This window comes from Mesoplodon mirus, assembly GCF_964341445.2.
Source record: "Mesoplodon mirus genome assembly, chromosome: X".
In the NCBI taxonomy this organism is placed as follows: Eukaryota; Metazoa; Chordata; class Mammalia; order Artiodactyla; family Ziphiidae; genus Mesoplodon; species Mesoplodon mirus.
Window position 1 is genome coordinate 138,403,861 of NC_138981.1, and position 13,051 is coordinate 138,416,911.

General features: G+C 40.7%; 1 protein-coding gene across 1 annotated transcript; it reads right to left on the reverse strand.

Annotated features, from left to right (window-relative positions):
* Window positions 1-11,389: 11,389 nt before the first annotated feature.
* PWWP4 (PWWP domain containing 4) lies at window positions 11,390-12,753 on the reverse strand (the record flags this gene model as incomplete). Its single annotated transcript, XM_082609368.1, is given in 5 exon segments — window positions 11,390-11,623; window positions 11,629-11,865; window positions 11,869-12,153; window positions 12,157-12,258; window positions 12,262-12,753. Coding segments are annotated over 5 exon segments (1,350 nt in total).
* Window positions 12,754-13,051: the final 298 nt, after the last annotated feature.

Sequence of the window (13,051 nt, forward strand, 5' to 3'; positions counted from 1 at the left end):
CCACAACCAAGAGTAGCCCCCGCTCGCCGCAACTAGAGAAAGCCCGCGTGCAGCGACGAAGACCCAACGCAGCCAAAAAAAAAAAAAAAAAAGATGTGGTATATGTGTACAATGGAATATTACTCAGCCATAAAAAAGAACAAAATAATGCCATTTGCAGCAACATGGATGGACCTAGAGATTGTCATACTGAGCGAAGTAAGTCAGACACAGAAAGACAAATATCATATGATATCAGTTATATGTGGAATCTAAAAGAAGGGTATAAGTGAACTTAGTTACAAAACAGAAGTAGAGTCACAGATGTAGAAAACAAACATATGGTTACCAGGGGATAAGCGGGAGTTGGGGGGAGGGATAAATTGGGAGATTGGGATTGCCATATACAAACCACTATATATAAAATAGATAAAGAACAAGGTCCTACTGTATAGTACAGGGAACTCTGCTCAATATCCTGTAACAACCTAAATGGGAAAAGAATTTGAAAAAGAATAGATACATGTATACGTATAACTGATTCACTTTGCTGTACAGCTGAAACTAGCACAACATTGTACATCAACTATACCCCAGTAAAAATTTTTTTAAAAAGGAGAAATGAAGAACCTGAAAAAAAAGTAGTATTTCACTCTGAAAGGTCCATTGAGCTCACACAAATAACCTATTAGAACCTTTAAATGAAAAGAAAAAAAAACACTTTATTAAAAAATTCCATCTTGAATTAAAAATGCTGTGTTTCAAAAATTAAAAAGGATAAATAAATAAATAAATAAATAAAGGAGTATTCAACTGTCTTGCTTGTATATCTTTAGGGGAAACTGCAAAATCCAGAACAGTCTGGTCGAGACACCCACATTGTCCCCATTTATTGTTAACTGCATACTTTCCACATTGCTTCATCTACAAAAAGCAGTGTTGAATACTAATGTTGCTAAGTTAATCTGTGAGTTGAAAAGAATGCTCTACTGTGAAGTCCTCTGTACTTCTTTAGAATTTCACTTGTGGGGCAGGCCTGAAAGTTATAATTTACTGGTTTGTTGAATCTCTTGTCTGCAGGTTATTTCAGCTGCAACATCTTCTCTTGGTAAAACAAAATAAAGTGTACTCTTCTGCCCCAGGAATCTGGTGGCCTTCATCTTCCAGCCTGTTGGCCCTAATCTGATTACCCAGCGTGAAGAATCATCTGTTGGCAGTGAGACCAGACTGTGCTGGCAATGGGCAGCTCCTCCTCGTACACCAGCCAGCAGACCCATAAAATTAAGAGGCAGCATTTCACAGGCTATTTCTTGGACGTTTTAGAGCGTTCAAGTATCCTTAGAGAATAATGCATAAAATATAGACATAAACATGTGCAATGGATTTATAAACTCCTTATGGGCAAGATCTGTGTCCATTATTATTATTATTATTATTATCGGATCAACCTCCATTCCATATTTTGCACATGGAAAGGACTCAGTAAGTGCTGTTGCTAAAGGGAAGTTAAAATAGAATGCTTCCACCTTTAACCAGAATCTTTTCCCTCCTACCTGCTGGATCGTTTCACTCTTAGACTCTTAGACACATTCTTTCCTGTTTCCTTTCTACAACACAGATCACCCTCATCTGTGGTAATGATGATGGTTACGATGGTGATGATGATGTAGCTTATGATGGTGGTGGTGATGATGATGATTTTTTAATATATATTTTAATGCTTTTCTTTCTTTCTTTCTTTATTTTATTTATTTTTGGCTGCATTGGGTCTTCGTCACTGCGCGTGGGCTTTCTCTAGTAGCAGAGAGCGGGGGCTACTCTTCGTTGCGGTGCACAGGCTTCTCATTGCGGTGACTTGTTGCAGGGCATGGGCTCTAGGCACACGGGCTTCAGTAGTTGTGGCACGTGGGATCAGTAGTTGTGGCTCACGGGCTCTAGAGCGCAGGCTCAGTAGCTGTGGCGCACGGGCTTAGTTGCTCTGTGGCATGTGGGATCTTCCTGGACCAGGGCTCGAACCCATGTCCCCCGCATTGGCAGGCGGATTATTAACCACTGTGCCACCTACAGCAAACCGTGGCAAGGGAAGGGAGGGAAGGGAGACTTGTGACCAAAGAAATTTTCCTACCACATCTGCTGAGGCAGTGGTATTGGATGGAAACCTGAGGGATGGGGAGGTGACGGCCATCTGAAGAGGAAGAACACTCTCAGAAGAAGTAATAGCACATCAGAGCTTGCTGTGTCTTCAGAACAGGGAGGTCTGAGTGGCTGGAGCAGAGTCAGTAGGGGGATTGGCACAAGTTGAGGTCAGATGGGCATTTGGGACAGTGAGGCAGGATTTGGGAGGCCGTAGGAAGGATCTGGGATTTATTTCCAAGGGTGATAGGGAGCCCTTGCCTGCTGTACTTTCAGAGAAGAATGTGATAGGCTTGGATTTACTTTTTAAAAGAAGGGGGGAAAGAGGTTATAGGAGGAGGAGGTAGGAGGTGAATGTAGTCAGTAGTTTAGGCTCGGGAGAGTGCTGGCTTGGACCTGGGGTGTTGCTATGGAGATAGAGAGAAGTGCACAGATTTAGAAGACTGTTGGAAGATGAATGGACAGAACTTGGTGACGGTAAATGTGGGTTAATGAGGGAGAGAAGTGGGTATGACGAATTAATCCCAGGCATTTAGCTTGGACTACCAAAAGAATATGGTACTATTTAGGGAAAGAGAGGGAGTGAGGGAAAGAGAGGGAGTGAGGGAAAGGGAGGGAGAAGGCTATTGGTATCTCTGCCCATGGAGTTCTGAGGGCATGCCAGGAAGCCACTCTGTCTGTTGGCTTCTGTTTCTGTGCCTCAGGCTTCATTAGCAGGAGCCCAGGGAAATGCTTTTTAGGCAAGGCAAGAGGCATGACTCCTGACTGCCCAAGGCAACTCAGTGTGAATTAGTCTTCAGGAATGAAGCCTGGAGGCACCCCAAAGGAATCCCTTTTTTTTTTTACATTACAAGTGGGGTGTCATAACAATTTTCTCACTTAAAAGGTGAAATAACATTAACGATCACTTTTAATGAACTGAAAACCACCCTTAATTCCACCACCCTAAACAAAGTGATTTCGTTTTTGTGTTTGGCTTTGTATTGATTTATTAAGGTCTTTATGGGTTAACTTTTTTCTTAAATGAGATAACTCACATACCATAAGGTCAATGATTTTAAAGTGTACAATTCAGTGATTTTTTAGTACAATCCCCAAATGAATTATGTTCTCTGAAATTTGATGCTGAGTAGTCCAAGGCAAGTTTACCTCTAGGGCAAATGAGAGTCTGAGAAAGTGTGGCAAACTCTCCAGAGGCAGCTCAGTGGAGTGTGACTCTTTGTCATCATTGACAGTGGATACAGGGAGAAGGGAGAAGAATAGTGTGTGGGACTTCAGGAGGGCCACGATGTACTCTTATATTTTACTCCATATAAATCTGGACTGCTTGAATTCTTCTAAATAAAAGACTTCATGTTATTATTTGTGGGACAAAAACCTTAAAGACCACAAAAGAAGTCACTATAATTGAAGACAGCCTGGGATATTTGAGAACTAAGAAAATGAACATGTTTCAGCTCCGGCTGTGCAGTGTGATCACTGTGGGACATAGTATTTGGTTTTTGGTGTTCTTTTTTTGTTTTTTGTTTTTGTTTTTTCTTCTTGAATTCCTTCAAAATTCAATTCCTTATCAGTTTGATGCATCTCCTATAATGCATGTTTTTTTTAAACATCTTTATTGGAGTATAATTGCTTTACAATGGTGTGTTAGTTTCTGCTGTAAAACAAAGTGAATCAGCCATATGTATACATATATCCCCATATCCCCTTCCTCTTGCGTCTCCCTCCCACCCCCCCATCCCACCCTTCTAGGTGGTCACAAAGCACTGAGCTGATCTCTGGGAGGGAATTCTTAAGATTGCATGCTTTCAATCCTGCAAAGCCACATAGGGTGCTGAGAGCCTCCTGTTTGTTCTCCCTAGAGTGGTGCCCTGAAAAGGTCAAGTTTGTGAGCCTTACTCCAATCCCACAGAGTTAGGCCAGCTTTTGGTATGTGCTCACTAGCTGTCTTTAAAGGCTTTCATTTGTTGTCCATAGGAGTACACTCCAGGAGCTGACCACAGGGGTTGGGGGGGGTACTGGAGGCATTGTGGGTGCCTGTGGGCCAGTTGGGGAGCGGTCTGCAGGTGAGGTGTCCTCAACATCTCCTGGGTGGGTTTCCTAATGGATTCCACAAAGTAGGTAGTAAAATGAACCATGAAGGGGTTCGTAGTGTCCCTTTGATGAGTTCGAAGCTCTCATGGCTCTTCTCCCAGCCTCTCTCCAATCCTTCAGCTGCGCAGATTACCTCAGTATTCTGTGTGGGATGAGAAAGAAGCGGGCATCTTGGGCAGCATCCCACGTGACTGAGGAAGGTGGGTGCTCACTCACATTCTCTCACTTTCCCCTGTGGGAAACATTGTGGGCTGAGGGAGTTTCTCTTGGCACTGAACTGTGCCACGTTGGGGGAGGAGTGACACAGGTGTAGTGAAACTGTCCTTCTTACCCTCTTCAATGTGTTTATTCTCAGACTTTTGCTCCAACAGCATGCAGGAAGTTCTCTACTGAACAAAGATACTCTCATCCATGAGTGATTGTCAAAATGGATGTTCTGTGTGGGGGTGGGGATTGATGTAGAAAACTCCTATTCTGCAATTTCCTGGCATCAAATGGTTATTCTGGTTATTTATAGTTATCCCCATGTTAATAACTTACCTAGGTAACATTAATCATCTAGAGTATTAATCTCTTATTTCAATAGGAAATAAAAATTTAGAGTTCAGAAAAGCATTATTTTCAGCCTCTAGTCTTTATTTATTCTAATTATATCTAGTAATATCCATTTAGCTAGTTATCTATATTTTTCAAATATTATATTTGAAAAAAATGTTTCCAGTTCCTGGCTTCTACTTGTTATTCAACTTATCTTTAAGGAACTATTTTCCTAGGTACCACAACTTATCAATAGTACTAATGTATTATTCCAACAATAAATAAGAATTTTGTGTTGAGGAGTGATTTCTAGAATTCTGCTTTCAACTAATTATTCTCGTTATCATTAATCATTTCTAGTTAATTAATTTCTAAGGTTCCACTCGCCATATATGATACTAACACATTATAAAACAAGAAATAAATATTTAGGAAAATCTAACATTTCAGCTTTTGGACTTCATCTAGGTATTCTAATTATCTCTAGTTCTGTCTCATTAAGTACTTACCTAGGCTCCACAAGATATTTAGAGAACTAACTCATGATTCCAACAAGAAACAAGGATTTAGATTTCGGAAGAATGTGTTTCCTATTTCCTGTCATTATATACACACACACATATACACACACATATATATAAATATATATATACATTCTAGTTATTGCTGGTCATATCTAGTTAACTAGTTTCCTAGATACCACTGCTTATCTCCAGTACTAAATCAATAATGCAACAAGAAATAAGAATTCAGAGTTGAGAAGAATGTGATTTTTAGCTTCCTGGCTTTACAAAGTTATTTTTGTCATATTCATTGTCTCTATTTACATCTTACCTAATTAAAGTTAGTTTTCTATAATAGTAACACGATATTATAAAAAGAAATAAGTATTTAAGGTTGAAAATAATATTTTCCACTGCCTAGATTTAACCAGTTTTTAAAAACTTGTGTCTAGTAAACTAGTTGCCTAGGTACCACTAATTATCTATACTAATTTCAACAAGAAATTAGATGCTAGAATTGAGGAGAATGTGTTTTCTACTGCCTGGCTTCTACTAGTAATCTCCAATTATCTCTACTTAATTACTTACCCGAGTACCAGTATTTTTCTATAGGACTAACATACAATTCCAAAAGAAATAAGAATTTTTAAAAATTAACTAATTAATTTATTTTTTGGCTGCATTGGGTCTCCGTTGCTGCACGCGGGCTTTCTCTAGTTGCAGCGAGTGGGGGCTACCCTTCACTGCAGCACATGGGCTTCTCACTGTGGTGGCTTCCCTTATTGTGGAGCACGGGCTCTAGGCACGTGGGCTTCAGTAGTTGTGGCACACAGGCTCAGTAGTTGTGGCTCGTGGGCTCTAGAGCACAGGATCAGTAGTTGTGGCACACAGGCTTAGTTGCTCTGCGGCATGTGGGATCTTCCTGGACCAGGGCTCAGACCAGTGTCCCCTGCATTGGCAGGTGGATCCTTAACCACTGAGACACCAGGGAAGTCCCAAGAGATAAGAATTTAGATTTTAGTAAACGGTTATTCATTATCCAATCTCTTTTTCTAGATATTTTTAGTTATATCTAGTAAACTAGGTACCACTATTTATAACCAATATAACACTATTGTGTTATATTTCTATATAACACAGTATTTCAACAAGGAAGGAGTTGTTTGATGCAACAAGAATGTGTATTTCAGCTACCTGAGATATTTTTTCCTAGATAAATAGTGTTACATAAGTACAATGCGTTATCTGTATAACTAACTTCCCATGCAACAATAAATCAGAAGTTAGAGGTCAGAAACATGTGTTTCCAATTCCTGCATGAAGTATTTGCTCTACTTACTTCTAATTAACTATCTCATGACCAATAGTTATCAATAGTACTAATACATTTTCCATACACACAATTAGAACAGATGTAACATATTATTTCAACAACAGATAAGAATTTAGAATTGAGAAAATGGCCTCTCAACCTCTTAAATTCAACCCTAGTAATCTCTATCTCTGCTAAGCTAGTTACTTGGGTACTACTATTTATCCATAATCTATATATCTAATTTATTATCTATAATAAAAATGCATTATGTGAAAAGGAATGAGATTTTAGAGGAATGAGTTTTTCAGATTCCTGACTAAAACATCATTCTGATTATATTTATATTACTCTAGGTAACTAGTTACCTACACATCATTAGTTATCTATACAACAAACAATAAGATGATGCTGTTAAGAAGTACATGTTTTCCACTTCTTGGAACTCACTACTTACTTATTTCTAGCTAACTCTGGATAGACTGATATCCAAGAAACAATAGTTACCTATAATATTAACTCACTATTCCTAAATGAAATAAAATTTAGATTAAAAAAGATGTTATCATTCTTGCATCAAATATTTATTCTAGTGGTCAATTCTTATATCCACTAAAATATTTACCCAGGCACCACTAAACATCTATAGATATAATTCATTATTCAAAAATGAAATAAGAATTTAGAGCTAAGAAGAATGTAGTTTTCAGCTTACTGGCTTTGGCTAATGGTTCTTATTCTACATAGGTGTCTCTAGTTGAATCTTCCCTAGGAAAATCTAATTATCTATGGTACTAATTCATAGTACCTAAAATATACATGAATTTCAATTGGAAAAGAATATGTGGAGACTTCCCTGGTGGTCCAGTGGTTAAGACTCCGCATTTCCAATGCAGGGGGCATGGGTTCAATACCTGGTCGGGGAACTAGATCCCTCATGCTGCACGACATGGCCAAAAAAAAAAAAAGAATATGTTTTTCAACTTTATGTGTTCAATCAGATTTCAAAGTAATCACTTATTATGTCTACTTAACTAGTTACTTAAGTACCACTAAATATATAGATAGTACTCTCACATTATTTGGGCAACAAAATGTTGGTGTTGAGAATGGTCTTCTAGTTCATGAAGTCTTCTGGTTATTTCCGGTTATCTCTAGTTAACTAGTCACTTGGATAATAGTGGATATCTCCTGAACTAACTATTATTTCCAACCAGAGATATGAATTCTTAGTTGAAACAATGATTATTCAAATTCCTTGGATTCCAGCAGGTTTCTTTAGCTTACGGTATTCAACTCTGGATAGTTCTGGTTATCTCTAAGTTTCTAATTACTAGTCACCACTAGGTATTTGTGGTAATAATGCATTATTCCAACAAGAACAAAGAACTTAGAAGTGAGAAGGATGTTTTTTTCTACTTCCGGCATCAAGTAGTTATTCTAATATTTGTCGTCATGTCTTGTTAACTATTTATCTAGATAACGCTAACTGTCAATAGCACTAAGTTTTCATTCCAACAAGAAATGAAAACTTTGAGTTGTGATGACTGTGATCTTCAGCCTCTGGGCTTCAACCAGTCATTCTAGTTGTCTCTTACTGTTGTTCCTTAACTAATTTCCTTGGAACATCTTGTTATACAGAACTAACTCATTAATTCAGCAAGAAAAAAGAATTTATATGTGTAAAAATATTCTCAATTACTACTTGATTTCCCATTGTTATTCTAGTTATATATAGTAGACTACTTACTTAGATACCTCCATTTACATATAGGAATAATTCATTATTGCAGCAAAAAACAAGAGTTAAATATTGATTTTTTTAAAGGTGATTTTTAGATTCCTTTCTGCTATTAGTTATTCTAGTTATCATTGCTTATCTCTTCTAATTTCCAAGGTAACCCCAGGCATATAAAGTACTGACCCACTGTCCAATAATAAAGGAGCTTTTACAGTTGAGAAGAATCTAATGCTTCATCTTTCATATTTTACTTATTTATTATGATTATTTGAAGTTATGTTTAGTTAACTGCTTACCTAGGTCCCACAAGATTTTTATAGTGTTAATTTGCTATGCCAAAAATCTAACAATTTAACCTAATGCCCAGGAGAGGGCCCGGGGATGCTGAGTATTCAAGATTGTCCTGTTTGACACCTTACCCGGTTTCGGGGTTCCACTTTACCTTTGTCAGATCCATACAGGATATGGAGAACTGTAAATGCTGTGCAAGCCATCTCCACGCAACCAGGAACTCTCCCCTTCAACCCAAAACAACAGGCACCCATGAACTCACAACTGTGGGGACCGCTGGGGTTCTGGTTTCACACATAGGCCATCAGTCTGTGATGCCGATAAAAATGTCTCACTAAAGAGGTGGAGTAGTGCATCCCAGACATCTTAGAAAGTAGACTGTCACCTAGGTCACAAGATGGTGATCTCCTTCCTGTGGCACCTGGAACTTATCCTCAGAGCAGAGTCTTAAACACCTGACATGCTCTGCCAACGCACAACGCTTTGAATGAGTGAGTGAGTGAATGAATGAATGAGGTCATAAAGAAAATATTAGAACATAGAGATAGAGCTGCCTCCCTGAGAAAGAAGAGGTGGGAGATACATTTGACTCAGAGAGACACGGTGTTATAGAAGAAATGAAGTGTGTTTTTCCAGTGTAAGGTCCACATAGAGTGTGCACGTGGTGTGTTTCCAAGCACTTCCCAGGACCATGAGGATGTCATGTGCATTGGTCCAGGCAGAAATGCCCCAGGAATCATGGTGTTTCTCAGGAAGAGTCCAAACGGGTTCTGCTGGGCCTGAAGCTTAAACCATATGGAAGGCCCTCTTCTAAAATTACAAAAACGAGCATGAAAGTGAATATTTATTTAGAATGAGAGGAAAATTCGTGATGAACTTTAAAAGATAGCAACGAATCCATCAAAATCCTAAAATGATATATACATATACATATACATATATATACAAATATGTATTTTTTAGACATTCCGACTATGTCATTGTACAAGCTGAGGTGTGATGAAGTGGAAGTTTGAGGTGAAAGATACAATGGTTTTATCGTGAATGAAAACAACTAACCTTTGCAAATTAAAAAAAAAATCACGTGGCTATGTGAACACATAACCTGGGCCTGTGAGTGACAGTTGATGCTTTCTAAGAACAAAAACACACTCAGATTCACGTTAAACCTTTAATGTTTATTTTCACCTGAGTTTTAAAAAGTAAACTAGCTTTTCTAACATTTTTCTCCCTCTCAAAAAAAAAAAAGAATCTTGTTTCGAGTTAGGATAACAATTCATGGGCTTCAGAATTTATCTCTTTTTTAAAATTTTTTATTTATTTATTTTTGTTGTGTTGGGTCTTCGTTTCTGTGCAAGGGTTTTCCCTAGTTGTGGCAAGCGGGGGCTACTCTTCATCGCGGTGTGCGGGCCTCTCACTATCGTGGCCTCTCTTGTTGCGGAGCACAGGCTCCAGACGCGCAGGCTCAGTAGTTGTGGCTCACGGGCCCAGTTGCTCCGCGGCAATGTGGGATCTTCCCAGACCAGGGCTCAAACCCGTGTCCCCTGCATTGGCAGGCAGATTCTCAACCACTGCGCCACCAGGGAAGCCCCAGAATTTATCTCTTAATTACATACTTTTCACTGTATTCCGACAACAACCGTGTTTAGCTGAATGGAGACTTTTCTGTAACCCATCTCCCAGTTCCCAGATCCTGGTCCACCTACTGCTCAGACAGCCTGGAATGACTTACCTGTCTGCATTTATACTGCTGGAACCTGTTGGAGCTAGTCGATGAATAAGTCAAAGGATCAAGCTTGCTTGGTTTGAGACAAATGACTGCTTTTCTTAGGGGACGTGGGTCCAGGACAAAGTGCCTGCTTTCCTACAATCTATGCCAGCTAGATGGGCTCCTAGCGGTCAATCTGGACTCCCAGGTCTAGAGTAGCTAGCCTGTGTCTACGATGGCTCTAGTTGTCTTCCACATGGGGACAGACGACTACATGTAGGGGATCCAGTCACTCTCAGTTAGGAAGATAGCCAGGAGCCCGTCTGTTTTGGGAAACCATTTAGCCATTGAAAAAGAGCTACTCCTACAAATGGAATCTCAAGGAAACGAAGAGTTACAGTCTTGCACAGGCTGACAAAATATTTACTGCATGCTGAGATTTCATTCACCCTCAGGTGGACTACATGCAGATGACCCGTTAACTTTGTTTGGATTTCAGATTGCTTTCCCAAGAACCATTGGGAGGTGGCAGTAATATATAGAAAACATCTCTGTCACTGGCTTCATCTCTCAGGGCTATTTTTCCTAGTGGATAAGCATGGCAGGGAAAAATCAAGGATTATCTTAAGAAGGAATCCAATCAATCAGTTGTGTATACCGATGTGCCACAGGAAGAATGAGAAACCCATGTGGTGTTTCTGTAAAAAATATGCCTTAGATTTTAAAAACGATTGTTGCCTTGTGTCTGATTCAGAGCTTTTTCACATAATAAAAGAATATGTGTCCCATTTTAAAATATGAAGTATAGCCAAAAGCCCTGTCATGAAAATATCTGGAAAATTACACATCTGGGAAAGTAGAGGGAAGTACAGCTGTTTGCAATATTTTAACAAACTAGTGGTGTGAGGGGTTTGGGAACAAGAAATGATGATGACCATGCCACCCACAAACTCTAGAGGTGGATCCAGAATGAATTCAGCGTGTTCCCAAGGCCTTGGATTTCCGGAAGGAGTGGAAGGATCATGCCGTTCAGACAGGAAGGGATTCTTACTAACGGTCTCCTGGGTGAGGTGTTGGGCGCAGGCGGGGAGTTACTTAGCTCTGCCTCTCCTTGCTGATCTCTTTCTCATTTCCTTTAATATATTTTTATCAAACAGTTCTTTTTCCCGGTAATGCACAGGTGGCCCTTGCAGGTACTTGGCTTCTGCCTCTTTGTTCTTTAATCCATCCAGTGCAGCAACTGAACAAATGATTGCTTCTGGCAGAACTTCCAGAACAAAACTCACTTTGTCATCTCTCGTCAGAGCCAGCACTTTCTTGTCTGTTTGTAGATTTCTTGTAAATGTCTTACCACTGCATCCAACTGATCTTCGTCCTCCAGGTGTGTTTCAACACAGATCACGTACCTGTGTGAATTCAGAAATGATGCCAACCACCTGGACTGTTTCCTGCCTTTGACAATGTCCAGAAGATGGGGGTCAGCCCCCTTTCTTTTCATGATGAATTCCACTAGCTTCTGGTGGGCTTGGTCCCGAGTGGCCCTCATCCGGTCAGAGAGGATTTTCTTTTAGGGCCTCTTCCCACCCACGGAGGTCTCCTCCTCAGAATCTTCCAGGTCGGCATAATTCACCTTTGGGAACTCAATCTGCAGATCCCCCTCTTGGACGGCTTTCCTCATTGGGTAACTGATGTCAGCAGTGTAATAGTCCAGGAAAGAGCCTGCAAAAGACCCGCGAACGAGTCCTTCTCTGTAGTGGGAAATCAGTGAGAAACACCAGTTCACACTTTGCCCGTACACTTTCCTGGCTCTTTTCATTAGCTTTTCTTTCCCTTTACAATCCAGATGCTTCAAACTTCAAAGAGGAACTCGAATGCTGCTCCTTTCACAGTGTATGTTGGCCTCAATCAAAAGCACCCTGGCAGGCTGCTCGGTTGGGCTGACGCTCTTTACCATGGCTGGTCAAAATGGGTGGTTTTGAAATTTAAACCAGACCATCATTCCTCTCTCAATGGGACACGGCTTCTGTGGGAAAGTCATGCTTGTCAGCTGTCCCGCTTCCTTGCCCACACCCTTCTCAGTGGTGCTGGTGGGGTTAATAGCCTTTGAGCCAGCTGAAGGTTGAAGTTCTTGCCGCCCTTCCTCAAACTCTGGGACCTGCAGCTTCCTTTTTCTATTTGCTAGACGGAGTGAATAACGCAGCCTCAGGTTAGGGGCACAGGAGGACGCTGCTGCGCCTTCCAAGCCTGGGTTGCAGGTGCCCTCTCCAGGGTCCTCAACATTCCCGGAGGTGGTAGCACATTCAGGGGAGACAGCCAGGGTCTTTGGGCAGGTGTCGTGTGCCTCTTCTTTCAGAGCCTCGGGCACAGTGAGGATGAAACCTGGTGGCAGCGATGGAAGGATGCCTGCACCTTGAGCAGCGGCACCCTCCTCCTTGACTGTGCAAGACAAGGACATAACGCTTGAGGTGTCCCCGTTTTCCTTGCCCTCTTTCTCATGGTCATCTTCTGAAAGTGACGGGAAGTTTGGGTACACGCTGGAACTTTGAGAGGACTCTGTTTGCATTTCCCTTGGAATAGGGGTGACGGCTGTGTGCACTTGTGACTTGTCACCATATGGGGCGTCCTCCCTCTCTGAAGTTACCAAGGATGATTTGGGGTTTTTACTTTTCCTAAGACTCCTCGGTAAGTTCCCTCTGGGTTTCTGATACATTTTACGAGGTCGCTTTTGTGGTCCTGTTGGGGACCGTGTCGTG